At 45.7% G+C, this 27,925-nt stretch overlaps 2 protein-coding genes across 2 annotated transcripts in view; both read right to left on the bottom strand.

The window, feature by feature from the left end:
• The window catches only part of NT5DC3 (5'-nucleotidase domain containing 3), a 63,209-nt gene extending 56,245 nt beyond the window's left edge, over window positions 1–6,964 (bottom strand). Inside the window, exon 1 of the mRNA XM_039252907.1 lies at window positions 6,717–6,964. Within this exon, the coding sequence (XP_039108838.1) occupies window positions 6,717–6,915 (199 nt within the window). The 5' untranslated portion in view covers window positions 6,916–6,964. The remainder of the gene's footprint in view (window positions 1–6,716) is intronic.
• A 2,071-nt stretch (window positions 6,965–9,035) lies between these two features.
• LOC120245719 (putative tetratricopeptide repeat protein 41) overlaps window positions 9,036–27,925 on the bottom strand; it is a 68,349-nt gene continuing 49,459 nt past the window's right edge. The window contains 4 exon segments of the mRNA XM_039252895.1: window positions 9,036–9,720; window positions 9,812–9,941; window positions 21,871–22,004; window positions 27,024–27,176. Coding sequence (XP_039108826.1) covers window positions 9,036–9,720; window positions 9,812–9,941; window positions 21,871–22,004; window positions 27,024–27,176 — 1,102 coding nt within the window.

Here is a 27,925-nt window from a genome sequence, read left to right as displayed (position 1 = left end):
ATATCTGGAATTATTTCCACCACCACATTTTACAATATTTCTTGCTTTTCTCTGTTTCTTTTACCTCCTCTCTCCAACTCTCTTTTCAACTGATTTCTATATTTTCAGTATTTATTTAGATTTACTCACACGTCTACCAATACCTTTGTTCTCCATCCGGGCCTGAGTTGAAGGTCTAGCCATCCAGGGAGGGTTTACATTTGCTTCTATCAGGAATCCCAGGACATTATCACCTTGAAATCACTTTTAGTGAACTTTTCAGTCTGATTACCAGACCACGCAAGCAGACTAAATTCAATCCCAAACCCACATGAGGACTAGCCTGATTCCAGGACTACAGGGAGACTTCCACAACGTCCCCCCACACACAGGAAAAAATGTGGAGCAAGTCCAAGAGATCCAAGTTTCCCTGTTGTCTTCCTACATGGAAGGCAGCTCTCTGTGGGTCCTGGATCTATGAGATTCAGAGAGGGAGAGACAGAGAGACCAACAGAGACAGACACGGAGAGACAGACTGTCAGAGAAACAGAGAGAGATAGAGAGTGTACCTATGCTGCCCAGGATGCTCTGGTGAGAGAGGGCAATGAATTCTAAATTTCAACACCCCACTCCTTGCCGGTGGCCCCCCCAGCCACCTCTACAGCAGTGACAGTGTGTGTGCGCGCACAGGCGCATGTTCCCTTGCAGCAGGCACAGCCAATAAAAGCCATCAGGTGCTCCCAGGACAGTAACTAACGCCTTCGGGGCTGCTCACCAGCCTCCATTTTGGGGCCCTGCCACACACTTTAGTTCTCCAGAGCTCAGCTATACATGCAAAAGAATGGTCCTTATAATTTTTCCAGCATGTGAGTATTCTATACAAAAAGATTTTTAAATTACCCATCTAGTCTACCAGATTGCTGGAAGCCAAAATCCAAAAGAACAGCTCTAAAATACAGAAGATTTGTTTGCTTCCACACGTCTTCAAGAGCCTAATAAAAGACTGGTTTCTACAGCTAGTAAAAATATAGATTTCTGGGCTCTTGTTCCACACCTGATGAATCAGAATCTCCCCTGGTGATTCTGATGTGCAGCCCAGTTGAGAATTACTGAAATTTTTAACATTGTGCTTTCCTTCAAACGCTGGCAACAAAATGATCACTTCATCTCCTTTTACACTGTTTCTCCTCTCAAGTCCAACCTATGCCACCCAGTGTGCTCTGGTGAGAGAGGGCAATGAATTCTAAATTTCAACCCACTCCTTGCCGGTGGTCCCCAGCCACCTCTACAGCAGTGACAGAAAACCTCAACATTCAAACGTAAGTAAGAGTCAGGCCAAAAACATGTCACTGTTCCAGTTAGACTCCTGGATCTTACAAGCAGATCTTGGTCCAGAAAACAGTCCCCTGCTGAGTCCTACCTCCATAAGCACCAGCCCATGACAATCCTTCACACTCTCTTACAGACTGAGGGTTTAAGAAGCACTGAGTTCACCAGATGGGGCTGAGATGCTCCAGAAACCTCCTGAAACTACAGACAAAATTGTGTGTGTGCCTGCACTGTGTGTAATTGTGCAAATCTGCCCATTTTTCTAAAGACAGAATGCACAGCTTTCTCCAGGTCCTCAGAGGGCCCCTGACTCTGTTATTCTATGCCTGTTACATAGAAAAAGCATCAGGTTGTGCAATTAAGCATCTTTGGGTATTATTATAATACATTCTTTTTAAACATATTGTTTGGACCTCCCAAGTATAGTCTTTAGACCCTCTATTTTGAGCCATTACCTCAAAAGAGGGGTTCCCTAATCAAAATTATTTGGCGAGTTCTACACCGACATCCTCATTCTTGGAGATGCATGTGTTTTAAAGACTCTGATAAACCACCTGTAACAAAGCTTTTTTTTTTTTTTTTAACATATTTTCAACATTTCCATAACCACAGCTCTCAGATGGTAGAACACAGTCTAAGAAACACTAGTCACGTCTTAAAATTACCTCATTGTTAAGGTGATTCTTTAACCCACTGCAGTTCATTGAGGAAAGAGTTTGCATTTTATGTTTATTCTACACAAAGACCTTACAAAAATGCCTAATTTTTGAATGAGAACTAAATGCTCTCCACCGAGAACTCTGAATAAATCCTTCAACACTCTGTAACAGCTTCTAACACTTCACGCTAATCCCCACACTTCTTTCCACAAGTTAATACACTTCACGGCCCCAACTACGCAGCCAAAAGTTCTACACAGACGGGCTCAGAGATGGTGTCTAAAGGATGCGTGGGCACCCGAATGCATGGCTGGGCAGCACCCCGCTTCTGTTCTGTACTAACCGGGCAGTCTCTCTGATGGGCACACACAGCAGGCCGGGCATTAAGTCCCAAGAAGGTGCACACAGGTGTGGCATAGCAGGAAGTCAGAGACTATAACGCAAATATATCCATCCCTTTAAATTAAGGTCACGTGATGATTTCTTAGACTTCACCATTTTAGGACATGGTTTCTTAAACTTGGCATTACTGACATCTGGGGCTAGAATATTCTTTGTTGTGAGGATGCTGTTCTGTGCATTACAGAGCGTCTGGGAGCATCCCTGACCTCCACACACTGGAGGCCGGCAGCACCACCCCAGGGGTGACAACCCAGCAGGTCTCCAGACTTTGCCAAATGCCCCCCACTCTGCCCGACTCCAGTTGAGAACCAGGGCTCCACAGGAAATCTTTGCAAGAGGTTATAAGCCAGCATTTCTTTTCCTAAAAATATGAAGAACCTTTTCTTTGAACTGAGTTTGACAGGATACATATATATTCTACTTCCAAAATCTCAATTTAAAAGAAAAAAAGACATTCCAAATGAGGGACATTCTACAAAGTACGTGACCATTTCCCCCTCCAAACTGTCAAGGTAATCAAAAACAGGAAAACTCAGAGAAACTGTCACCACCAAGAGGAGCCCAGGCAGACATGCAACTAAATGCAGTGTGCTGTTCTGAGCGGGAGCCTGGGGCAGAAAAGGACATTGGGTTAAAAACTAGGGAAATCTGAATTGAATATGGACTTGGTTAACGCTGATACATATTAACAATGTATCGATATAGGTTCACTAATTGGGACGAATGAATGTGCCACAGTCACGTGAGGTTAATGACAGGGGAAACTGGAGAGGGTTGATAGAAACCACATGATTTTTCTGTAAATCCAAACTTGATCTAAAAGCTAAAGTTTACTAAAAAGCTTTTTAAAAACAAAAATGGAGGAAAAAAAAGAAGGGCAGAAGAGAAAGAGTAAAACAACTAATGAAAATCAGCTCTTCCCTGGGCAGGCTTTCTTCTGGGAGAGACTGCGAAGGGACTGTTTGGATTGGCCAAGAGATCCAATGACCAGAAAGCAACAATCAGAAAGTGAGAAGAAAAAATCATTTTGTTCTTCCATAAACTGAAAGAAATAAAACCAAATGTTTTTGTCTGAACAGCCATATTTTGTCTGACCTCTCATTTCTACAGACACAGTTCAAGTGCCAGCCTTAGCAAGTGTTTCTGCAGCCCCTGTACCCTGAGTAGTTTATCTGCTCTGCTGTCAAAGCCCCTGGGGTCCCTTGTTTATGTCCCCCCCAAGCTGACTGTCACTTATCTGTTTACCAGTCTCCCCATCCTCGTGACACTGGTCCCACGCTTGGCTTGGCATTGGCAGGGACTCACCCACTGTGGGCCCCTCCCTCTCAGACTTCCCATCTGTGAATCAACAGCCGTTGAGCCCACTGCTGGGTACTTAATAAATGTTTGGTGAATGAATCAAGCTGGATATGTAGACTCTTACAGACCTCGGCTAACAACAGATAGGGATGGTGCAGCCCAGACAGAGGGAGAAAGGAAAAGCCAAACAAGAAAGTCCCTGTGTCCTCCGGGGTGAGACAGGGACGTCCCAGGTATATGCCAGGGGCATGAAGTCAGGATGGGGCACACCGAATACCTGATAAACAGACCTGTTATACTTGAAAAGGTTTACACACTGCTTAGTCCAGTGGCCTCATTCTACAGAGAGGCACCCAAACTAGAGAGATCAGGTGGCTTGTTCAAGGCCACACAGCCAGTTTGGCACTGCCCTAAGCTGAAGGGTACCTAGACTCCAGAGCTAACGAACTCATCGCTACCCCTCACTAAGTGTGTGTCTAACAGTGGAAGTTACTTAATAATGAATAATACTAGCTACTAACTACTGTACAGCTGCTGGGTGCCAAGCCCATGCTAAAACTCCCCACAGTATCCCGATTACCGGGGAGGAGACTAAGATCAGAGAGGAAAGATAACAAGTAACTTACACCTAAGATGACAGAGGTAATTAAGTCTCAAAAATCTCCTTTGAGCTGTCATACTACACACAATTTCGCTCTGATTCTCACACCTCGAAACCCAAACTCTGGCCTGATGCTGATCTTTATCACCCAATACTCCAGCTGTCTCACTAAGCAAGCACTGTTCTAAACACCTTCCATGGATGGACGTATTCATTCCTCACCAAACCATAGGATGTGGTACTGTCGACATCCCCATTCTACAGATGATGAAACTGAAGCTTCATGAAGAATGGCAACAATTCTGCTTGTAGTTTCTTATAAAATTAAACATGCAATTACCATTCAACCAAGCAATGGCATTCAGACCAATGAAAACATGTTCACACAAAAAGCCACACACAAATGTTTACAGCAGATTTTTAATACTCAAAAACTGGGAGCAACCCAGATATCTTTCAGTGAGAGAGGTATAGTTAAATGGTTCTTAACAAATGGTTCAGCCGTGGTTCATCCACTCCGTGGAACGCTACTCAGCAGTAAAAAAGAACACACTATGGATACAATACACATAACCACTTCAACGCATCTCCCAGGAAGTTGTGCTCAGTTAAAAAAAAAAAAAGCCAGGGGGGGAAGGGGGATGGGCATGGAGGAGGGCACTTTGGGGATGAGCACTGAGTGTTATGTGGAAACTAATTTGACAATAAACTATTTGTAAAAAAAAAAAAAAAAAAAAAAAAAGCCAATTCCAGAAGGTCACATAGTTTGATTCCTTCTATATAACATTTTTGAAGTGGTAAAATTTTTGAAATGGAGAACAGATAATGCTCCAGGGATTGAAGAAAGCATTGGAGGGAAGTGGACACAGCTATAAAGACAATGTGAAAGATGTCAGTAATGAACTATTCGGTATCTTAACAGTATTAACTGCGGCGCTGAATTCTTGAACCGGCACATGATGAAACTGTGTAGAACTAAATACACAAACACAAATAAAGTAAAAGTAGAGGATCCATTACGATCTGTGAAATGTATCAGTAACAAAGGTATTGCTTGAGATACTGTACTATTCTTTTGCAACATGTTATCACTGGGAGAAACTGGGTAAAGGGTATGTCAATCTCTGGCACTAACTTTTACAATAGCATGTAAATATACAATAATTTCAATTTTAAAAAAGTCCTGCAAGTCCCAAAGCTGAGCTAGATGATCTACATTGCCTTCATCTAACATCTGCAACTTCCAGGATCTGCAAAGCCACTCTTCTTTCCACCACACTACACAGCCACTTCAAAATGCAGTGCAAAATTTAACTCTGAGCAAAGGAAAACTAAGAAGCCCTTTTTCGCAGAATTCTGCATTGCCAGCCACTTTGAGCTCTCTCAGAAAATTACCCCATTTGGTGAAAATAAGCGCCCTGCTTTCTCTCATTAAACTGGCTGCTGGCCACAAGACTGAAAATGGGATCCTACCAAAAGTTCTCTCCCACCAAAGACTTTCCTTATCCACCCCACCGCGCCCGCAACATCAGTACAAACATTTCAATTCGAAATCTTCCTTGAAAGTAGTAGCACCAATGGCTTATCACTGGCCCATTATACCAGGTCCCAAATGGTCAGCTGCTACAGGACAGTAGCACAGCACAAAATAGCGCAGAGGATCAGGGGCTGAGACAGACCCAAGGTCAAGGTGTGACCTTGGCCAGGTTCCTGAAACCTGAGTCTGGCTTTTGCCATCTATAGGATGGGGATGTGGCACCATCCCTGCGAGGCATGGGAAGGATTCAGGGAGACTATCCACGTGCCTGGCACTAGTATTTCCTCGGGCCTCCGGAAGCTCCTGCCCACTTCCCTCACTAACAGAACCAAGCTGATTTTATGTTCACCTGCCAACAAAGGAGTCACTCCCTGGAATCCCCTCCTCACTTTGGTTGGTAGATAACCCTGAACACTCTCAACTCGAACCCCTCCTATTTCAAACAAACACAAAGGAAAATCGCCCCTGGCCACCGACAGCAGCCTAGCAGCTCAGCTCCGGAGGCACCCGCCGCCTGCCGGACTCCGGCTGTTACTATTATCACTCTCCTTTATTAACAATACCTAACGGTGTATGGAGGTAACTGTCTCCTAAGCGATGTCGGTGGTGCCGAGAGCGCTTCCGATGCAGATTTCTGGCTAAAAATCCCCAGAATTTATAAAACTGCTTTCCCGACAGGAGAAAGGCAAAAGTTGTAAAGTTCCTGGAGGTGCATTTTTCCGCGTTTCCCGGAATGGCACTGCAGAGGAGATGTCGCCGCAGCTGGGACTGGGGGAGACTGAGGGTCACGACTGGAGCGCCTGGAGGTCAGCAGCGGGACCGGGGCAGGTAACAGGGGGCCCGCTCACCCGCGGGCCGCTTGAGACTGGCCCCCAGGCACTGGAGGTTCAGGGGAAGCCGCCGCACTCACCTTCCGAGCTCCTTTTTGCCTCCCGGTAGCGCTCCCACAGGTAGCCTTTCATGTCCGGGGCCGTCCCAGGTGCCGTGCACAAGGGCCGTGCGGGGCCCGCGCGCGGCCACCCCCGGGCTGCAGTCCCGCAGCCGCTCAGCAGGGCCGCCGCCGCCCTCGCCCCAGCCCCACGGGCCACCGACGCCGCCGCGGTGGCCATGCCTTCCGCTGCCCTGCTGCGAGCAGTGCCCAGACACCACAGCTGTGTCCGCGCTCAGCCCGCTGGCGGGCGGCTCCCTGCGTCGGAGCACGTGGCGGCGGCGCGGCCCGCCCCTGTGGCCGCCGCGTGGGCGGGGCCTGGGCGGGGGCGGGGCCTGGGCCTGTCTGACAGGGGGCGGGGCCTTGTGGGGCGGGGCCTTGGGCGTGGTCTGGTCTTATCAGGCCGGGGACGGGGCCTGGGCTGCACGGCCCCGGCGCCCAGCCGGCTGTGGTCACTCCCTGATCCTACCTGTTTCCTTCCTCCTCCTCCTCGCTGACTGCGGCCGTCCCACCACTGACTGCACGGACAAACTGCCTCTAGCTCAGGCTTCGGGAGGTGACCTCTCTCAGCATTAACAGCCTCTGAATTCTGGCTCTCTCCCGGATTGCGGGGGCGGGTCTGTCCCTCGGTCCCCAAGGTTGGATCTTACCAATGCCGCCCGTCTGGGCCAAGGCCCCACATGTGGGCTTATGTGTTCGAAAGTCATCCTCTACCCCCGCCACCCCCCTACTGCACAGCCTAGAAGGCCATTGTCCCTCCAGAGATTCCTGCCTCAAGAGGGAGGCCCTCAGGACACCGCCACCCTGCTCCTGCCTACGTTCACAGGGAAGGTGCACCTGTCTTCCCTCACATCTGCTAGGCTGCACCTGTTCAGTGAATTGTGGTTCCACCAAAGACAAATAAACAGGAACCTCCACGATGCGACAGTTCTGTGCGACTGAATCAGACTCGGCTGCTGCAGGAAAGGCCCGCCCAGAGCCGGCTGAGGATCACTGAACTCAGAGGACTCCCCAAGCTGTTGGTTACTGTGGTTACTGTTGAGCAGGGTGTTAGCTGGAGTACAGGGAATAACTCAAGGCTGTCTCACTGCCTGGAAGACCACACTGTTGCGTGTGAAATAGGGCACGATTTAAGACAACCCAAGCATTCACCTATGCGTACGTTGTTGGTTAAAGAGGTAGGAAAATGCTTCTGGGAAAAAGATGGCCTCTGAGTTAGACCCTTACAGATAACAACTATCATTTGTTAAAGGCTTGCTACGTGCCTTTTTATGCAATCGTCTCATAATCCTGAAAAGCAGGAGCTGTGATTTCTCCCATTTGATAAATAATGAAACTGAGGTCAAGACAAGTCAGATAATTCTCCTGAGGTCACACTGCTGAGCCCATTCTTCCATTTGGCTTCCTAATATAGTACGTAGAATTTAGTTGAGTGATAAAGTAGCTATTAAGTAATCCTTAACAGTTAATGGGCAACAAATCACTGATGAGAGGCAATTAAAATGTTTCAAATAGACATGATATGGGGCACCTGGGTGGCTCAGTCAAGCCTCCGACTCTTTTTTTTTTTTAATGTTTTTATTTATTTCTGAGAGAGAGAGAGAGAGAGACAGCATGAGCAGAGGAGGGTCAGAGAGAGAAGGAGACACAGAATCTGAAGCAAAGCCTCCAACTCTTGATTTGGCTCAGGTCATGATCTTACAGTTCGTGAGATCCACCCCTGTATGGGGCTCTGTGCTGACAGCGCAGAGCCTGCTGCATGAGATTCTTGTCTCCCTCTCTCTGTGTCCTTCCCCCCTCTAGCTCTATCTCAAAATAAATAAGTAAACCTTTTTTAAAAAAGAATAAAATAGATATGATATTAAATCCATAGACTCTGGTACTTTAAACTTACTTTACAGTTTTCATTTATTCCGATTTATCTTTTCTTGTTCATGTTGCATAAAAAGTTTTGGTGATAGCAATCATAAATTTTATTTACATGGAAAATCAATTCATAAATTCAAAATAAACTATATCAATGTGAAAGTAATTCAGTTAGAACATTAATAGCACTGCTTTAGCATATTTTTAGATATGGAACCATGTGAGATCAACATTCTTCTACCTACCATGGAAATATGAATCACTTCAAAGTTGTGCTTTTTAGCTACAATCTGCTACATCTTTTAAAGAACTAAAAAATCAAGACCCTAGACTTCGATTATCACCACTTCTAAGAGTTATAAAAGAAAAGATCTCATCAAAGAGTTCTAAATAAAGGCAAGTAGAAAGAAATTACAGACACAAAAACTCCCATGATCATTCTTTTGCTTTATTAGTATCATTTGAGGTCTTCAACGATTTGGTTTCAAACTGAAATCTTCTCTGCAGAAAACTCTTCTGGGGAATTGAACTGTATTCTGGGCTATGAAAAAGCCACTTTTCTGATATGAGCTCAGATATGGATTCCCAGGGATTATTTGTGGTAGGAGACCTCCCTGCCAACAGATGACGGTAGATTGTGGTGATTTGGCCTTCTCCACCCTCACTTTTAGTTGACAAAATCTTTTGCCTCGAAAGCTTTACTACACCATCCATTTTACTCAAAGATAAAACCTTAGAGGAATAATCTTTCTTTTTCATTGAGCCTTCTTTTTCTGGGCCATTCCATGGATCCACATTATCCTGTGTCTTCCGTCGGGTCTTCTCCTCAACAGAAATAGAAAAGGTGGGTCTCAAGACCTTTTTCCCTTTTCCAGGAGCACATTTTGATTTATCTGAAATTGTATGAGGTGGCAAGTCCATGCTTTTAGCTCTCTGTAGCTTCTCTGCATTCATGCATATTGCAGAGCTCACTGTATTCGTACTCTGAGCACAGTGGTAGTCTAATTTAAGCAAGTACTCCCATAATGAGGTGCCATTCCTAGAACCCTCGGAATACTGCTGACTCATGCCTTGAGGCCAACATCTTCTACTCCTGGTCCGCTCAATTTCCCTCAGAAGTCTGCAAAAGACCAAAAATCGTCAAGAGGCCACATGTACCATGTGAATAGCCAGAAGCAGGTTTCTTTTTGAGACACAGAACAGAAACTCACTGCAGGATTCCGTGGATTGATGAATGAGAAGATCCCAGGTAGGTCGCCCTTAAGTCAAGTGATCTGTACAAATAGCCCACTGCTTCAGTCAGGATGTGATGACCAGAGTCATTTAAGAATAACTGACCTGCTGGATATTTGAAAATACGAATATTAGCATCTTTCTCTGCCCCTCCCTCTCATGCACACACACACGCACTCTTTCTCTCAAAGTAAATAAAAATAAACATTTAAAAAAAGAATATTTACTAGAACACTTGGGGACATTTAAATATAAATTGCACTTTAAATAACAGCCTTATGTAATGGTCAAATTTCCCAGGTTTGATAAGTGTACTTGATTATATAGGAGAATGTCATTGTACTTTGAAGACACACGCTGAAGTATTTACAGACAGAAGTCTCATATCAGCAACTAACATTCAAATAGTGCGGGAAAAAATATGGATGGACATGCACGTATGAAACAGAGAAAGAAAGCAAATGTGGTCAAAACGTGAACAATTGGTGAATATAGGCAAAGGGTCTATAGGTGTGCATTATATAATGCTAGGTGCCACTGTCAATAAGGTAACATAATTCTCTAAAATGTTTATATATATATATATATATATATATAATTTGCAAGTGGCAAATTTATTCATTTATTCATTTACTCATTTTACCCATTTACAAGACTGCTTTTAAGGAGCTGAATTTATACCACTAGTAATGAACATAATGTAAGGCCAGTGTATATAGGGCATCAATCTGGATGTGTGACAAAGAGACTGCCAAGATCCTAAGGGTAAAAACCACTGGCAGGTGACCCAGCCAACGTCCCCATATTAATAACAGTAATAACAACGACTTTAAATTACATGATTGCCACCCATCAAGCCTGTGTAATCCTAAAAGATATAAACTAGCATCTTTGTCTATTTTTTTCTCATTTAGCCTTCTAATAGGACACGCATCCACAGGATTCAAAATGAAAATGTATGAAGATATGAAGTAAAAAGTGTCCCTCCCATCTCGGTCCCCGTCAGTCTTTTATTTTTTTTAATTTTTTTTATTTCTTTCTTTCTAGGAGAGAGAGAGAGAGAGACAGCGTAAGCAGGGGAGGGTCAGAGAGAGAGGGAGATACAGACTCTGAAATAGGCTCCAGGCTCCGAGCTGGCAGTCAGCACAGAGCCTGACGCGGGGCTCGAACCCACGAACCGCGAGATCATGACCTAAGCGAAAGTCGGACCCTTAACCGACTAAGCCACCCAGGCCCCGCCCCCCCCCGCCCCCGTCAGTCTTTTAAACACGTGTCCTTCCAGAGAACTTGCAGTGCGTGTCTATTGTCTTCTAAAGAGGTGAACACTGAACAAAGGAACTTGCTCCCGTTCCTGGTGGAGTGATCCAAGGCCGGCTTCATTCCCAAGCCCGTGTCCTCGACTGCTACCCTAGGCTGCCGCTCCCCTCGTTCTGGATTGTCCTTCGGAGAGCCAGCCGAGGCTTCTGTTGGCAGAAACGTTCACCTTGTAGCCCTGCCTCATGAGTCATACCCCAGGTCTCAGCGTCTGGTCGGGAGCTGTCGCTCTTGGCTCTGCTTCATAATCTGTGGCTATTTTTCTTCTTTTTGAAGAAAAGTTATTTTCATAACTCCCTGTGTTCCCAGTCTCGGAGAGCAGAATGCACTTGTGAGTTGCCCTGCTCTGGATGGCCATGACGCCTTGGTCTTAACTGGCCTTATAAGGTAAAGTGGAGAAGAAGAGCCAGATGTCTCAGGCGGCAGCTGAAAAAATCATTCTCAGAGACCTTCTGGGCGCCAATAACCGGGCCTCACAGAAAGCTCGTTCTGCCCAAGGCCCTTTAAGAGGCTCCGACTTGCCACACAGACCAGCTACCGCTGTCCCTAACACACACCATTTCCGGCTCCGGCTCCTCAGACTACCCCCTGGCCACACATCTTGGATCCTCAGGGCCTGGGGATTCTGGACGGTATGTATAGCTCCGCCCTCAGACACAATCCAATCAGCTCTTTCTGGCAACAAGCACAGTAGCTACCAGGAGAGGACATCCTTGCCTCAGGCCCAGCCCCAGGCCATCCCATCCTCCCTTGGGGTCAGGACTAGCTGGGCAGCACGACCCAGCCTCTTCAGACTTCCCCGCCCAGGGAAGAAGACGGACCAGGATGGGTTCGATTAAATTAGACAGAAGCCACTGAACCTCTTCTTACTTCAACTCTTCATTCTGGATGGAGAGGGAGCCTAACATTAATTGGGCATTCTGTTGGTCTTTCTGCATATATCATCTCATTAAATCTTCAAAATAACCCGATGGACTTCATTATTATTATTATTATTATTATTATTATTATCCCTTTTTGGCCAGTAAAAAAAATTGAGACTCAGAGAGGCTTTGTCCAGAAACCAGCCAGACTGGGATTCAAAGCCAGGTCCCTGGGATCCAAGCACTATAACTTCTAGAAGCAGGTAAAGAGAACACTGTTGCAATGGATCCTTAGGAGATTTTCATAAAAATATAGGTAGGGTGGAACCATCAGCTATCTTTTCATTTTGCACTTATGGACAGAATGTGAATCAGAGGTAAGAAAACAGGGAATGGAGTCCTACCAATCACCTTGAAAATCTGTTCTGAATTTTAAATAGTAAGTTCTCATCCTCGCCCCCCAACTTTTTCACAGCTAATATAAAAAATAAAGTGGGGGGCACCTGAGTGGCTCAGTCTGTTGAGCATCTGACTCTTGATTTTGGCTAAGGTCATAATCTCATGGTTCATGAGATCGAGCCCCAAATCAGGCTCTGCGCTGATAGCACAGAACCTGCTTGGGATTCTCTCTCCCTCTCTCTCTCTCTCTGCCCCTCCCCCACTCACTCACTCAGTCTCTCTCTCTCTCCAAATAAATAAATAAATAAACATTATTAAAAGAATAAAGTAAAAAATAAAGTGGTAACTTTACTATTTCCTCTGGAAAAAGAAAGCAAGATCTTTTACCCAAAGACAATCTTCTGCTCTTTTATGTATCCTTTTAAAGTACAACATTTTCTAGTCTGTACTCTACTGAAATTTAAGCCTCATGCTTCCTCTAATGTTTGCTGTCACCTAATACGTGGGATTTGGCAATGCCAGCCCTGTGTTTACTTTCTCCCCAGCCCATAGTTGCAATGCAGGTGGTTGCCACCAGCTAGCAAGAAAGATCTCAGGTGTGGGCGGAGGGCCTCAGGAAGTCCAATCGCCCATATAGACACTGCCCAACAGCGAGCTCCCTGCCTATGCGGGAGTGAGTGGGCTAAGAGGTAGAGACAGCCCCTTTCTATATTCTCCACCCGGAAGACGTCCTGCCACTGTGAATGAGGAAGGAAGACTATGCAGTACCTAGAAGTTCTTTGTTGAAACTTTATCTTTGTTTGCCAAGTATGCTATGTCCAAAGTGTCTTTGTCAGAAGCCCTTCAGTTTGAAAATTAAGCTTGTTTACTCATTCTTTCAATAAATGTGTGTCTACAAGCGTATTAGGGAGGGAGAAAGCTATCATGGTCTCAAAGTGAAAGGCTGCAACTGGATGTCTCCATGAGCTTTCTGTGTCTGCCCTAAAAGGAAACAATAAAAGAGGGTATGTGTTGGGGGAGGGGGGTCTTTCGCTCCACCCCTGTCCACTGAGACCACTGGCCGATCTGTTCACAGGGACACAGCTGCAGATGGCAAGCAACAACCTCTGTCCTCTGCCCCAGTACTGCGTGAGTTCACTCCACCAATTCAGGGGCCTGTGCAGACCCCACCTTTGAGCAGAGGGAACAAACTCATTTTTCTCTCTTACACAGGCTTTTGCCCCTACTGCTCCACTAAAACGAAGGTTCCCTGTGGCCTATGTGGTGCAAGGGTCTGCTCTCGGGCTGGTGGTCAGTTGTCAGCTCTATTCTTTCTCGGGTTCCATGACTTTACTGACTCTCAGCCTAGCTCTACGGCCACTCCTCACCTTTTACTACAACCCTTTCCTCTGCCCACTCCTTAAATACTGGCATTCTTCCAACTTCTGTCTCCTGCCATCTTCTTGTCTTACATTCTTCTTGGCTATTTCAACCATTCTACCAGGTTGACCCACCGAGCATATGCTAAGGCCTCCAAAATATTTTTCTCCAGCTTAGTCTTCTAGTTCCTACGCACCAGAGTCATATACTCTACTGCCTACTGAACGTCTCCACTCACGTAAGAGATTCAAAGTCAACATGCCCTAAATTAGCTCATCACGGACCCCGCCTCAACTCTCAACCTGTGCCTTCTGTCTTAAAATGGCAACAACCTTATCTACCCAGATGCAATGACCTCTGGTAGGGGCCATACACTGGGGAATACTTCTATTCCCTTCTCTCACCTTCCACATCCAATCAAATACTGATCACTGTCAGATGTACCCCTAAATCTCAAATACAACCTTTTCTCTCCATTTCTACTGTCCTGGTCTCAGTTAACATAAGAGACTCTCCAGTCCCCTCTTACACCAGCCCCATCCTCTATTCAGCCACAAGAGTATTAGATCTAAAGTACATCTTTGGTGGGCTGCCTGCGTGGCTCAGGTAGTTAAGCATCTAACTCTTGGTCTCAGCTCGGGTCTTGATCTCAGGGTCATGAGTTTAAGCCCCGCATTTGGCTCCACAAAGGGCATGTAGTCTACTTTTAAAAAATGAAATGAGAGTTGTTCTCTATGAAAAATAGGCTGAATGCTTTGGAATTCTTTCAAATTCCAGGGCAAGGCAACCATAAAAGATGGAGGGAAGAAAGAGATAGCAACCTAGAAGGATCTTACACAAACCATCACAATCGTCCAAGTACTCACCCTACAGAAACTAAAACTGGAAATTGTGGGTGTTACATTTTGAGAAAGATGATGGCTAATTCCAATCAGAGGACCCATTTAAAAAAAAAGTCTTAATTCTAAATTTAAGAGTTTGAGGAAATAATTACATTTATATGTTGAAGTTAAAATTGAAATGTATGGGATGCCTGAGTGGCTTAGTGGGTTGAGCATCCAACTCGATTTCAGCTCAGGTCATGATCCCAGAGTCATGAGATTGAGCCCCTGTTTGGGATTCTCTCTCTCTGTCTCTCTTTCTTCCATCCCCTATGTGTGCTCTCTATCTCTCTCTCTCTAAAGGAAAGAATAAAATAAAATTGAAAGGCAGTCTGTCTATATCACTTACCTGACATTTTTGGATTAAGAGACCTAATGCTATAGAGGACCCAGCTGAGACAAGCATTGAAAACTCCTCTGAGGAGAGAGGACTGACTCACTGTATGGAAAGTCACCCACAAGAGCGTGTTTAAGTTCTTCCTTCTAAATTTGACGGAGATGGTTGGCATTTCTTTTTTTAAAAGAATTCCAGGGAGAGGGAAGTAACATGAACCTCATCTATCATACTTCTTCCAAAATAAACAATTCAGTACAGAACACTCAGCTTGATATTATGGGATATGAAGGCCATGCTCCCACTGAAATTATTTCTCAATAGACAGATTTAAAACACTTATCAGAGGGGCACCTGGGTTGCTTGGTCGGTTGAGTATCCGACTCTTGATCTCGGCTCAGGTCTTGATCTTATGATTCGTGGCACAGAGCCCCACCTTGGGCTCTGCACTGACAGCATGGAGCCTGCTTGGGATTCTCTCTCACCCCCACCTCTGCCATTCCCCCAATTGTGCACATATGAGCTTTCTCATAAATAAATAAATACATACATACATAAATACATGAATAAAAACAGTTATCAGAGAAGGAGAACAGTAAGACAGCTCTGTGTCAGAAGCAGCTTGGAACATAAATCACAAAAATCCTCTTTTCATAGTCAGGGTTAGTATTAAAATCTCCAGAATTAACAGTTTTATCAGGTTAAAATTTGTCTTGAAGCTGGATTGAAGTTGAAAGAAGACAAACTGTACAGGATATATTACACAAAAAGACTTCATTTTTGAGTCAGTGCCTCAGAAAACCATGATCAGAAGAAGAAACAAAATGTAGAATTTATTGCCCCTCACAAATCCATTGTCTTAATATGTGTTTACGATAATCTCATGCCTAAAAAGGCTATAGTTAAAATCTGAATTATCCTTGCTGGAATCCCACTCCCTTCTAGCTGGAAAGTTTACACTGGATCCCACATGTTGATCAAAGGTAATAATAAAAGAATAAATGACTAAGGAAGTGCCAAGACTTTCAAGCTAGCAATTTATTATTGTTCATCTATAACCCAAACCAAAATATGAAAAGTCTACTAAAGATTGTTTTCAGTAGGTTAAAATGCAATTTGGGGGGCACCTGGGTGGCTCAGTCAGTTAAGCATGTGACTCTTGATTTTGGCTCAGGTCACGATCTCATGGTTCATGAGTTTGAGCTCCGTATCGAGCTCTGCCCTGACAGCACGGAGAATGCTTGGGATTCTCCCCCTCCCTCTCTCTTTTTCTACCTCTCTCCTGCTCTCTCTTTTTCTCTCTCCCTCCCTCTCAAAAAAAATTTTTTTAATAAAATGAAATGCAATTTCGGTCATTTCTCTCCATGTTGTTACCCTGGAACACAGCCTCCACTTTCCTTGGATATGCAGGCAAACTGTGTAAATACCCAGAAAGAACCCATTGATGCACTTCCTGGCCCTCCCAGCACTGGCAGAGCAAAAAGAAAGGTACCTTGACTACACAGAAGAATCTACATTGGGGTCTCAGCCATAATAAATCAGCAGAGATCAGTTTAATCTGAGTGCCCCATCTGTATGGCAGGGCAAACATCCACTGCCAAACATCTGCTCTTCTTACCGCCGGTGAACTGTGCTCGCCTCTGAAATCCCAGTTCTCTTAGTTCAGGATGACATAGATACCTCATGTTGCCTGCCTTTGAAATTTCTGTGTCTGTGTGGATTCCCCAAATGTAAGTCATTAAATTTGACTTTCTCCTGTTAATCTGTCTCACGTCAACCTGATTCTCAGTCCAGCTACAGGACCTTTGAAGGGACGGGAATTCTTGCTTCCTGACAAGGGACAGGAAATGTGCTCCACTCTGTACGTGTGTAGACAGACTTTGGACCACCTTGATGAGCTCTAAGTAAATCTAAATAGTTCCCAAAACAGTCTCCTCAGTAGAACAAGCCCATCAGAGGATCACTGGGCCCCCAGGCTTCTTCAGTGTGAAAACCCGCACTCCTGCGCTCCCACACTCCCACGGGCAGGACTGCCTTCAAATCAGGCACACCGGCTGCTTACCCCACGCTGCCTGCTCTCCTACTTCTTCACCTCCTGTCCCTCCCTTCCTCAGAGCCCCTCATGACAGCCCCCAGCTGTCCCCTCCACATCTTTGTTTATTCCCACCTTTGTTCATGCTGTTCTACTCAGAAGCACCCCTTTCTCCCTTGGTTCACACCCTCCACTTCCTGAAGGTCCCTCCCAAGAGGCTTTCCCCTAAAAAACCTCCTGCTACTGACACTGATCACTGTCTTCCTTTACACTTTAGCATGGCATATGAACTCTGCATAGGGTCTCAAAGAACTCCACCCTTATTTTCAGAGTTGCCAGGGACAGGCCATGGCCAGAGGGGCTGCAACCAGCTGAGGTCACATGCCAGCTGAAGCCAAGCTAAAACTGCAGTGCAGTTCCGTCTCCCCCAGCCAGGCTGTTTTAAAACGTTGACATGTTGTATCTTTTATTATAGGTTTGTTTTGCCTCCTAACGAAAGAAGAGGTTAGTTAAAGGCAAAAGTTATCTTTTGTTTTCATATCCCCAGAACACTCAGGACAATCCCTCCAGCACAGGAAACCTCACTTCTGCCTGTTTGTCTGCATCCAGAGAAGACCACGACAGACTGTTACCAAATTGAGAAGGTACATTTAGGATCATCTGAATTGAAATACAGGCCATATGGCAATCATAACATTTATGTTGAAGGATCTAAGGGACAACTTCAAAGTGACAAGCAGGCCACAGCTGAGCACCCCAAGGGACTGACCCCACAAGGGAGACAAGCTACAGATGAAGGGAACAAACAGTAGTTTCTTACATGATCCTCCAATCCAACATCACAAAGTGACTGGTATTAGCAACCATTCTACCAGCTCATCCACATGGACAGCCTCATGCTGAGCGCTCTGGGCTTGGGAGGGGGGCTAGGGGATGGGGTTAGGAGGCTTTTTTATCTTCACAAGGTGGATAATTCTCCCAAACCACCCCAGATCTACAAACAAACTAGTCATCCTTACAATTGCACCATCCATTATAATCTATAAAGCAATTAAGATAAATATGCACTGAATAGATAACTGGAAATCCTCGGTACACCATGGTTCTTTGTTTCCCTCAATGCAAAATACGTGGAGTGTTAGCTGCTCTGATGACTGATGTTCAGTAACACTTTTACTAAAGAGGGCCTGAGACTTCTTTCAAAATAACTAATGCTGAGGAGTCCCAAGTATATGTGGCTCTGGCTTACTTCGAGTCCGCTCAAGCACATTCCATTTAGATAGACATTCTCCATTAAACACAGACAAAGGGGACCAGGATATGTTACCCCCGCCCTAAGCACGCCACATTCTTAATGACATAAGAAATTATTTTGAGCTGAAGGTATTTGAGTTCTTGAAATTCCATATGTGCCTAAAAGCAAAGCCCCCCAAAAGGTCTCAAGGATTAATAAATCCCCTCCCCAGGGGCAACTCAAATCTTCTCTTCTGGGACTCAAGAACCTGGTACCACGCCTAGACAGACGTTGATGCAAACTACGCATCATTTATTCTCCTAAGGGCCCATTAATCTTTCCAAATAATAATTTGTTTTTCCCTAAGTGCCTCTCTTCCCCGCCTTCCCTTTCCCCTGCCAAGTTAGGTATATAGACCCAAGTTCTAACCACTCCTTGGAGTTACTCATCGCTGAGTGCTCCCACGAGTAAGAATGATGCACATGCTAATAAACTGCTTATCTGAGATAAATGAATGTATTATATTTCCATCATAGACCAGGCACCAAAACTGGTAACAAACTATTAATACGAAGCAACTAGATTAGGTGTATAGTACCTTTTGCATAGATTTTACATTTGCATTTTCTGGTTGTAAAAAAAAATCCTTCACACACCTAGTCTGGAAACACTGGGAAAAAAAACACTGTACACACACACACACACACATACGTGCACATGTGCTCCTGAATTCATGGACTGAAAATCACCTTTCCCTGCAGATATCAAGTATTTGAGACTTTTTTAAAAAATTTTTTTAACGTTTTTTTAAATTTATTTCTAGGCGAGAGAAAGAGACAGCGTGAACAGGGAAGAGTCAGAGAGAGAGGGAGACACAGACTCTGAAACAGGCTCCAGGCTCTAAGCTGGCAGTCAGCACAGAGCCCGACACGGGGCTCAAACCCACTAACCGTGAGATCATGACCTAAGCGAAAGTCGGACGCTTAACCGACTAAGCCACCCAGGCGTCCCAAGTATTTGAGACTTTTTAACTCCGTAGCAAATGACTAGGCTAAAAGCGATCATGTCTTACTGTAGGTCAACACACGTGTTGGGGAAGGGGGTTCATTAACTCAGGGTTTCTCAACCTTGGCACTTTGATATTTTGGCCTCGAAAAGTTTTTGCTTTTGGGGGGCTGTCCTAAGCATGGTAGGACGTTTGGCAGCAACCCTGGCCCCTGTCCTGACAATCAAATTTCCTCCAGACGTCTGTCCTGAGGGACAAATTCACACCCCGGTTGAAAACGTGTTTAGGTTAGTCAGCCATGCTCTGTGGCAGTGAGATTCCATGACCCCCCATGGCATTTCAGGATGTTTCCAGTCTTGGCACTTGTAGACAGTGAGACTTCCGGTCTAGCCAACCAGAAGAAATAAAGCCCCACGAGAGCCGAGAGGTCTCTATCTGATACAACAGGAGCTCACCGATTGGAGGCACCAAGGTTGGGAAGCACCCCTGATCTCCCCCCACCCCATCCTTCCCTCCAGCTGGGGCCAGCCTTCCGGGTGCTGTCCGAGCACTGTGTGCAGTACCCCCAGTTCATCTCTCCATTCTCCTGGGTGTCCAAGTTCAGCAGCGACACTCCAGGCAAATGACAGAATTCATTGTGTGGCCACTCCCTGAAGAGCAAGCTAACAGGGTCCTGGGGTACGGGGCCAAGTGAGTACTGAGACAGTGAAGGACAAGGCACGGCCACTGTGGTCCCTGGCTATAGTGGAGCCTGGAGAGGATGACCCCCCTCTCATGAGGCTTCTTGGAAGCCCTTCAATAGTCTGGTCCTCAAAATGTGAATAAATCTCACCTGAGGTGGTGGAGCTGGGCACATGTTTCTTTACCCATGTAAACTTTCTCTAGGCTCTTCTCCCACTGCAACCTCACATGCTGCACGCAGGCACATTCTCCCACGGCCTTGCGAAATCCTGAACCTCGTTCCCTGTCTTTGTTTTCCCAGCACTGGCTACAGGAGCCAAGGAGGGAGGCTACCTGATCGCGCTTGCCTTACAGACACGGAGCCAACATGTAACGCTGAGACTGTTGGATGGAGCCCAGATGCCCCAACGGCACAAAGTCCCGGAAGTTTCGAGCCGGTCCTTGAGAAGTTTCAAGACCCATCCAGTTCCCACCCTAACCCACACACACCTTGTTGCCCCATATAAACTATCTCCAGGCTCAACAAAGACAAGGCAGATTCGAGACCAATCTCTTGCCTTCTCACTGGGCTGCTCTTCGGATAATAAAACTTTTCTGCTTCAAAGCTGTTGACTCAGAGATTGGCTTACTGGGGGTCAGACACACGAAACTCACCTTAGGGTTCAGGAATGGTAGTACCGGTGAAGAAGAAACTCAGTGTTCACTACAAACCACTGGTGATAACAACATTCTGGTGGAAGAAACTCAGAGAGAGAATGGGAACCTCTCCCAAGAAGGGGAGCAAAATGGTAATAAAAGCAGCAAAAAGAAGCAAAAGGAGTAAATTCACCCAACCCTGACCGCCGCCCCCCCCCCCCGTCAGGTTTAAGGCCACATTTTTTATCTCAATTTTTTAACTCTCATTTCACTTTACAATTTTTAACTTTTATTTTTAATGAGAAAGTGCCTTCAAATCTGGGGGCAGGTCTGAGGCACCGAGTCTTCCACTCTATGTGTAAAATCACAGGTGTCTGGGGGGCTCAGTTGGTTAACCGTCTGACTCTTGATCTCAACGCAGATCTCACCGTTCATGAGATCAAGCCCCACATTGGGCTCTGTGATGACTGTACAGAGCCTGCTTGGGAATTCTCTCTCTCTGCCTCTCCCCCACTCATGTGCACGCAAGGTCTCTCACTCTCTCTCTCTCTCCCTCAAAATAAACAAATAAACTTAAAAAAATTAAAAAACATTCAACCAAAGCTAGGCCCATGTGAAAAACCATTTGTGACTTTCAGTCATGTGTTACTCCAGGGTCACAGGAATAAGCGCGGAGAGGCTATTCCTATACAAACAGTATCTTACAACAGACGGGCGGGGAAAGGAAGCGACGCTGACAAGATGTGTAGCTGACAAGACCAGGTCTAGTTGGGCACAGCGTCCCACCCACAGCAGATTGAGAGACAGATGGAAAGACTTCTTTCCATCATGGACTATGTGTGTCTCCCCCCCAAATTCTTATGCTGAACTCCTAACCCCCAACATGATGGTATTCGGAGATGAGGCCGTTGGGAGGTGAGTGGGTCAGGAGGGCGAACCCCTCACGAATGGGATCGGTGCCCTCATAGAAGAGGCATCCGTCCTCCCACCACAGTGAGAAGACATCTGTCTATGAACCAGGAAACAGGCTCTCTCATGAGTCTATTGTGCCTCGATCTGGGACTTCCCAGCTTCCAGAACTGTGAAAAACAGGTATCTGTTGTCAAGGCCTCCCAGCCTGGGGTATTGTTACAGCAGCCCAGACTAAGATGCTTTCCTGATGAGGGAAGGTAAACAAGTAGCTTACATAGTCAACAGGAGTTGCCTGCTTCAAAAATGAAGACATTTTTAAAATAAGCCAAGTATGCAGGTCAAAGGGAAAAGCCACCCACTTCTAATAGAAAAACATCAGCAATTACCTAATTTACACAAGGTGTCACTTAGGCTAATGCTCAGCTGCTTCCTGACGAGTGAGGAGTTGGTGAAAGTCCCTGCGTTTTCCTTAATTTGTATCACTTGTTTATAATATTCAACTGCTTGCTTCCTTTGGCATCTAGAAAAGAAAAATTTCATTAAAGTTTTGCATCAAAGTCACACTGCATTCATTCATTCATTCATTCATTCAACAAACATTCAGGGCTGGGGCTCAAAGATGAGTAAAACTAATCTGTGCCCACAGAGAACTTCCCAAGGTAGGAGCAGAGGCTGAAGACTGAAACAAAGGACCAGCCACTCATGAAGGGCACTGAGTGCAAACCTAAGGGTTTGGGGCTTTTGTATTGCAGAATCTCCATTAAGAGCATGATGTGATCTAATGTGCATTTTGGAAAATTCACCTGGATAGCAGATGTGGAGGAGAAACTGAAGCAGGTGAGGCTACAGTCAGGAAGGCCAGTTAGTCCAGTGGAAGAATGAGGGTCTGAGACGATGCAAGGCCCCGGGCAAGAAAGGAGACCGCTGAGGCTGGGCGCCACATTGAATGTCATGGCCCCGGTGCTGGGCTCATTGGGGCCTCACCGCTCACTCAGTAGAGTGACGTGGCTAGGAACTTGAGCCCTCAAGTCAGACAGGCCTGGTAGTGACACAGAGGTTGGCTAGGCAAACAGCTCTGCAATCAGACTCTCTGAGTGCTAGTCCTCACTTGACCACTTAAAAGCTGGGCAAGCATCCTAATGTGAACCTCAGCTTTCTCACGTTCACAATGACCTTAACAGAATTGCTTCAAGGATTCAGTGAGGGCACCTGCGTGGCTCAGTTGGTTGTCCGACTTCAGCTCAGGTCGTGATATCACAGTTCGTGGGTTTGAGCCCTGCATCGGGCTCTGTGCTGATAACTCCGAGCCTGGAGCCTGCTTCAGATTCTTTCTCTCTCTCTCTCTCAAAAATAAATAAAAATTTAAAAAAAAAAAAGAGGATTCAATAAGAAAATGCAAGTAAGGTCTTTAGTATAGTGACTGATCATGACTATAATCAAGATGATGCCCTGGCGTCTGCACTGGGCAAAACAGGAGAAGACCCATTTCATCAGGAAGAGAGGCTGGACATGTCCAGTCTTGAGAATGTGGACTCAGAAATGCCCAAATACTTAGCATTACTCACATGGAGACATCCAACAGATGATAGGTCTGAGAAGGACATGGCGACGGACAGCCAGAACCTTATGGCTGAAGCTCTAGGCACAGGTGAGGTTGAGGGGCTAAAATTGAGACCAGCACCCAAGCACGGCATCCATGAACTGAACTCAAGACAGCACCATCATCTGAACAAGAGTCAGTGAGAGAAAGAGGAAACCCACAAAAGAAACTGAGCAGGGATCATGAGAGAAGAGATCCAGGAAGGAGGGTATCTCAGGAACCAGAAGAGAGCCGTTTTGGGAAGGGAGTCAGCACCAATACTTCAGCCAGAGAAGGCCAACAAGATCAGAAAGTGCAAAGGGACACATTTAACATGTTCCTGATGACTTTCACCAGAGTAGAGAAAATGGAGCTGGGTACAGGTTGAAGTTCAAAGACAGTAAATGGGAAGTGAGGAAGGAACCTGACCTTGAAGAGATGGCTCATGAAAGCGTAGCTGCTGATGAGTGGACACAAAGTCAAGAAAGAGTAGATGACATCTACTTTACTGAGAACATACTCTGTTCCTCTTAAGACAGCTTATTCATTCTTCTCTGTCCTGTTTCTTTTAATTTTGCACATTTCTCCAGCCCTCCCCACCCCCATGCTGCAAGACCCTCAGGATCCCACAGACCATTTCCCTAGTGCATGAGCACTGTCATGAGGGCGCCTGGCCACCGGGACAAAGGATCTACACATGTGTGAGACGTGAGGTGAGTTGCACAGCAAAATATCTCCCGGTCTTAACTAATGTTAAGAGAGATGTGGTCACCTAAGGACAACCTTCAACAGGGAAAGAGGCTTTCTGTTTTTCCAGAAGGTTGATCGTTGGCATCCAAGTATGGTCAGGCTGTCGAATGGACTAGCAATGTTAAGCATCTGTGATTCACACCCCACCCGCTCTGGATCTGTGACGGGGCAGCCCCCCGGCAGCAGAAATGACTCAGTCAGTATGCTCCGTGTTTAGATTTTTCTTTTACGAGGCAATAGTTTTACTGTCAAGCTTTTTGCTTCTCTAACGAAAGGCCTGTCTCTGTTCACAGGTGTGGTTCTTAAGAGGCACAAAATGAGGCTTATGTGGTATCCATCGCCTGAACAATTACCTAATGGGGAGCAAAATGATAATATAAGAACCCCATTTAATGAGCCCTTTTGGTAAGTGCCACACTTTCTGCTATGCACTTTCTAGATGGGATCTCTTAGTCCTCACAATCATCCTGCGGGAAGATACTACCCTCACTCTCATTTTAGGGAGAGCTAAGACAGAGAACAGAGAGTGGAGAGACAGAAACCATGAAAACTCACAACTTCATAATTTAACCTAGAGCATCCCCGGCCTTTCTGTTGTCTGACTCGCCTCTGAGAGGGTGTGAGCCGGAGCCAAAGGGAGGGGGTGGTGTATCAGTGTCTGGACTCACAAAGAACCTTCTCTCATACCAACCTGTCAAGAGAAGTGGTGGCATCCGGCAGATGCTAACACTGATTCCGCCCGTAGGATAACACCTACACCCCTCTCTCAAACATAGGAACTGACAAAGAATCTCTCCTTGACCAAACTCTGCTCACAGTCTTCTCACTCTTTCTCAAGTAGGCCTTAACTTTTAGATGTCTGTGTTCCTCTGCACTGTCCAATTTTAGCAGGAATCTGGGTAAGTCAGTTTAAAGAGACTTCCCGACCCTTGATGTCTGATCACCCTCAATACCAAACCGGGTTCCTCATTCCCCGTCGTAGCCCACGTGAGGTCTGATCACGCCAGCCTGCTTTTTAGAAAGAATCCTGTTAGTTCCAGGGCACCTGGGTGGCTCAGTCAGTTGAGCATCTGACTTCAGCTCAGGTCATGATCTCACCGTTTGGGAGTTCAGGCCCTGCAGGGCTCATTGCTGTCAGTGCAGAGCCTGCTTAGGATCCTCCGTCCCCATCTCTCTCGGCCCACCCTCACTTGTACTCTCTCTCAAAAATAAACATTACAAAAATAATAAAACATTAAAAAAAAAAAAAAAGGAATCTCATTAGGTCCATTGAGTTTGAATCCTCCTCACCCCCGATGTTTCTTCTCAATAATTTTCCATCCACCAATCACCCTCCCCCACAACTTCTCTTTGTATTTGGGGTTGGGTCCGATCTCTCTTTCCCTCTGCAAAACCTCACCGCAGGACCTGAGTAAAGACCACCTTACCTTTTTTTAACAAGTGTTATTGAGACAGGAAAAGCAAAGGACCCCATGAGAGAAAAAGTTTTGTTTTTGTTTTTGTTTTTTCTTCTCTTCTGGCTTCTGTTCTTGCTAGGACCTGCACCCTGCCCGACCCTACACATGCCTCAGAAGGCACACAGCATATGTTCTCCTTGTTAGGGATGAGGAATTAATGATTTCTCAAGCATAGATAACATCTAAGGATGGGCTGGCTAGGTGAGAATGACCACACGAAGGTGTCACATGTGTGCTCCAGGCCGCCAGCACTAGACATCTCCACGCCAAGGCCCCTGGCTCCAAGGACTAACCCTGGGCCCTCGTCTTTGCTCTGGCTGCTTCCCGGATATCTGAGGGGGCATGTACGCCAGACCACATCCTCAGTAAAACCCCCCAGACCCCAGGCAAAAACGAGACTCAGGCTCTTTTCTTTTCCAAGTCTCCTGGGCACTCTGTCTGTCCCTCTCTCTGTAGGTGTGTGTGTATATATATGTATTTTTTTTCCATTGAACTCTGCTTTCACCTCCTACTGGCTCATGTTTGATTTCCATCCTGCCTGAAGCCAAGGCCCCCTTAGCTGGTCCCACAGCACCCCCCTCTGGGTCCCTGGACCAGGCCCACCCTACATCATTATGAGCCATTTCTTTTCTCAAACAGCCTTAACAGTGCCTTGTGTGGGGAGTGAGAAGGAAAGCCCCACACATCACAGGAGAGGAAGGGGACTTCCCGAGTGAGGAGAGGAGAAGGAAAACACAGAGGGAAAGCCTGAGCCCTTGCAGGTACTGGCTTGGGTCTCATAGGAGGCAGACCCATGGGTGTGGCCCCACAATGGAGCTGAGACCTGCACAGAGTCAGGGAGCGAATACAGTTGACCCTTGAAGAATACGGGGGGCGGGGGGGGGGGTCGACACCCACCGTTGTGCAACTGAAAATCTGTATATCTTCTGACTCCCCAAAACTTTACTAATAAGTTGACTGCAAGTGTTACTGCAGTCCGTTGACTACAAATGTTACTGATAACATAAGCAGTCAATTAGCACAGACTTGTACATTGTACATATTATATATACTGTACTCTTACAATGACATAAGCTAGGGGAAAGAAAATGTTATGAAGAAAATCATAAGATCATAAGGAAGAAAAAATGCACTTACAGTCCTGTACTGTATTTCTTTTTTATTTATTTATTTATTTTAAATATTTCATTTATTTTTGAGAGAGAGATAGAGACAGCAAGAGCACAGGAGGATCAGAGAGAGAGGGAGGCACAGAATCTGAAACAGGCTCCAGGCTCTGAGCTAGCTGTCAGCACAGAGCCTGATGCAGGGCTCGAACCCACGAACCGTGAGATTATGACCTGAGCCAAGTCGGACGCTCAACCGACTGAGCCACCCAGGCGCCCCTGTACTGTATTTATTTTTTTAAAAATCCATAGATAAGTGGATCCACACAGTTCAGACCTGTGTGGTTCAAGGGTCGGCTGTACATCTTCCTCACAAGCCCTGGGAGTGACTCAGGGAAACACGACATCACACTCCTTTGTACTTTTCCTACTGCAAAAACTTCCACACAATTCATGGGCTAAGAGCTCCCTTCGATTATATTACAGTCAGTTTCCTGACCGACAAGGACAGAACTCCCAGGTTTCCGAACAAGACTGCGGTCAAAGAAGTGAGGCACCCTCAGTGGGTCGGCCCCAGACATCCCAGCCACCAGTGTTTTTGGGGGAGAAAGAAGACACGCTACTTGAAACATTTGATAAAAACCTACCTTTCACGCTCTCCTGGTAGAAAAAATAGTAAATCTGCTAAAAATTCCATAGTTTCTCCAACTAGGATATTTTTCTCACCAAACAAACTTCTCCTGATATTTAAGCATTCTTGAAGTCTGGCTTTTGCAAGAGAAGTGTTTCCAGCAGCAAATCTGAGAATAAAATGTGTGTCTTTACTGGGTATGATAATGTTGGCTACTTCATTGCATTATCAAAGGTAATTCTTACAAACATCTTTAATTTATAAGGGAAGAAACAGAACAGCAGAGCAGTTTCTAAAATAGAGATTCAAGACCTTCACAGTGATGTCTAAGGAGATACGTGAATATCTCATAAGAAACTAGGTGCTATTCTCAACTGCGTCACTATCGACATTTGGGTGAGGTAGCATGTTGGGGGGCTGTCCTGTGTATTGTATAATGTTTAGCATCATCCTGGCCTCTACCCACTAGGTGTCCATAAGAACCCCTCCGGTCATGACAACCCAAAATGCCTCCAGACATTGCCAGAGGTGCCCCGAGGAGCAAAGTCACCCCTGGTTGAGAACCACAGAAGCAGAGGATAGAAATGCTAACGTTTGGAATTTCTTCACCCAGTTAGATGGAAAATGGATTAACAACTGTGGCTTAAGAACAGTAATTTTGGGGCCCCTGGGTGGTTCACTTGGTTAAGCAGCCGACTCTTGATTTCGGCTCAGGTCATGATCTCATGGTTCTTGAGTTCGAGGCTGGCATCGGCTCTGTGCTGACAGCGTGGAGCCTGCTTCGGATCCTCTGTCCTCCTCCCTGCCCCTCCCCCACTCATGCTATGCTTTCTCTCTCTTTCTCAAAAATAAATAAATGTTTAAAAATATATTAATCTTAACAATAAAAACTAGTACACAAAACAATAATTTTTCAAG

The sequence above is a fragment of the Hyaena hyaena genome, unplaced genomic scaffold (genome assembly GCF_003009895.1).
Source record: "Hyaena hyaena isolate Hyena2069 unplaced genomic scaffold, ASM300989v1 scaffold_432, whole genome shotgun sequence".
In the NCBI taxonomy this organism is placed as follows: Eukaryota; Metazoa; Chordata; class Mammalia; order Carnivora; family Hyaenidae; genus Hyaena; species Hyaena hyaena.
Note: the sequence above shows the minus strand (reverse complement) of the source record. Positions and strands in the feature narration are given on the sequence as shown.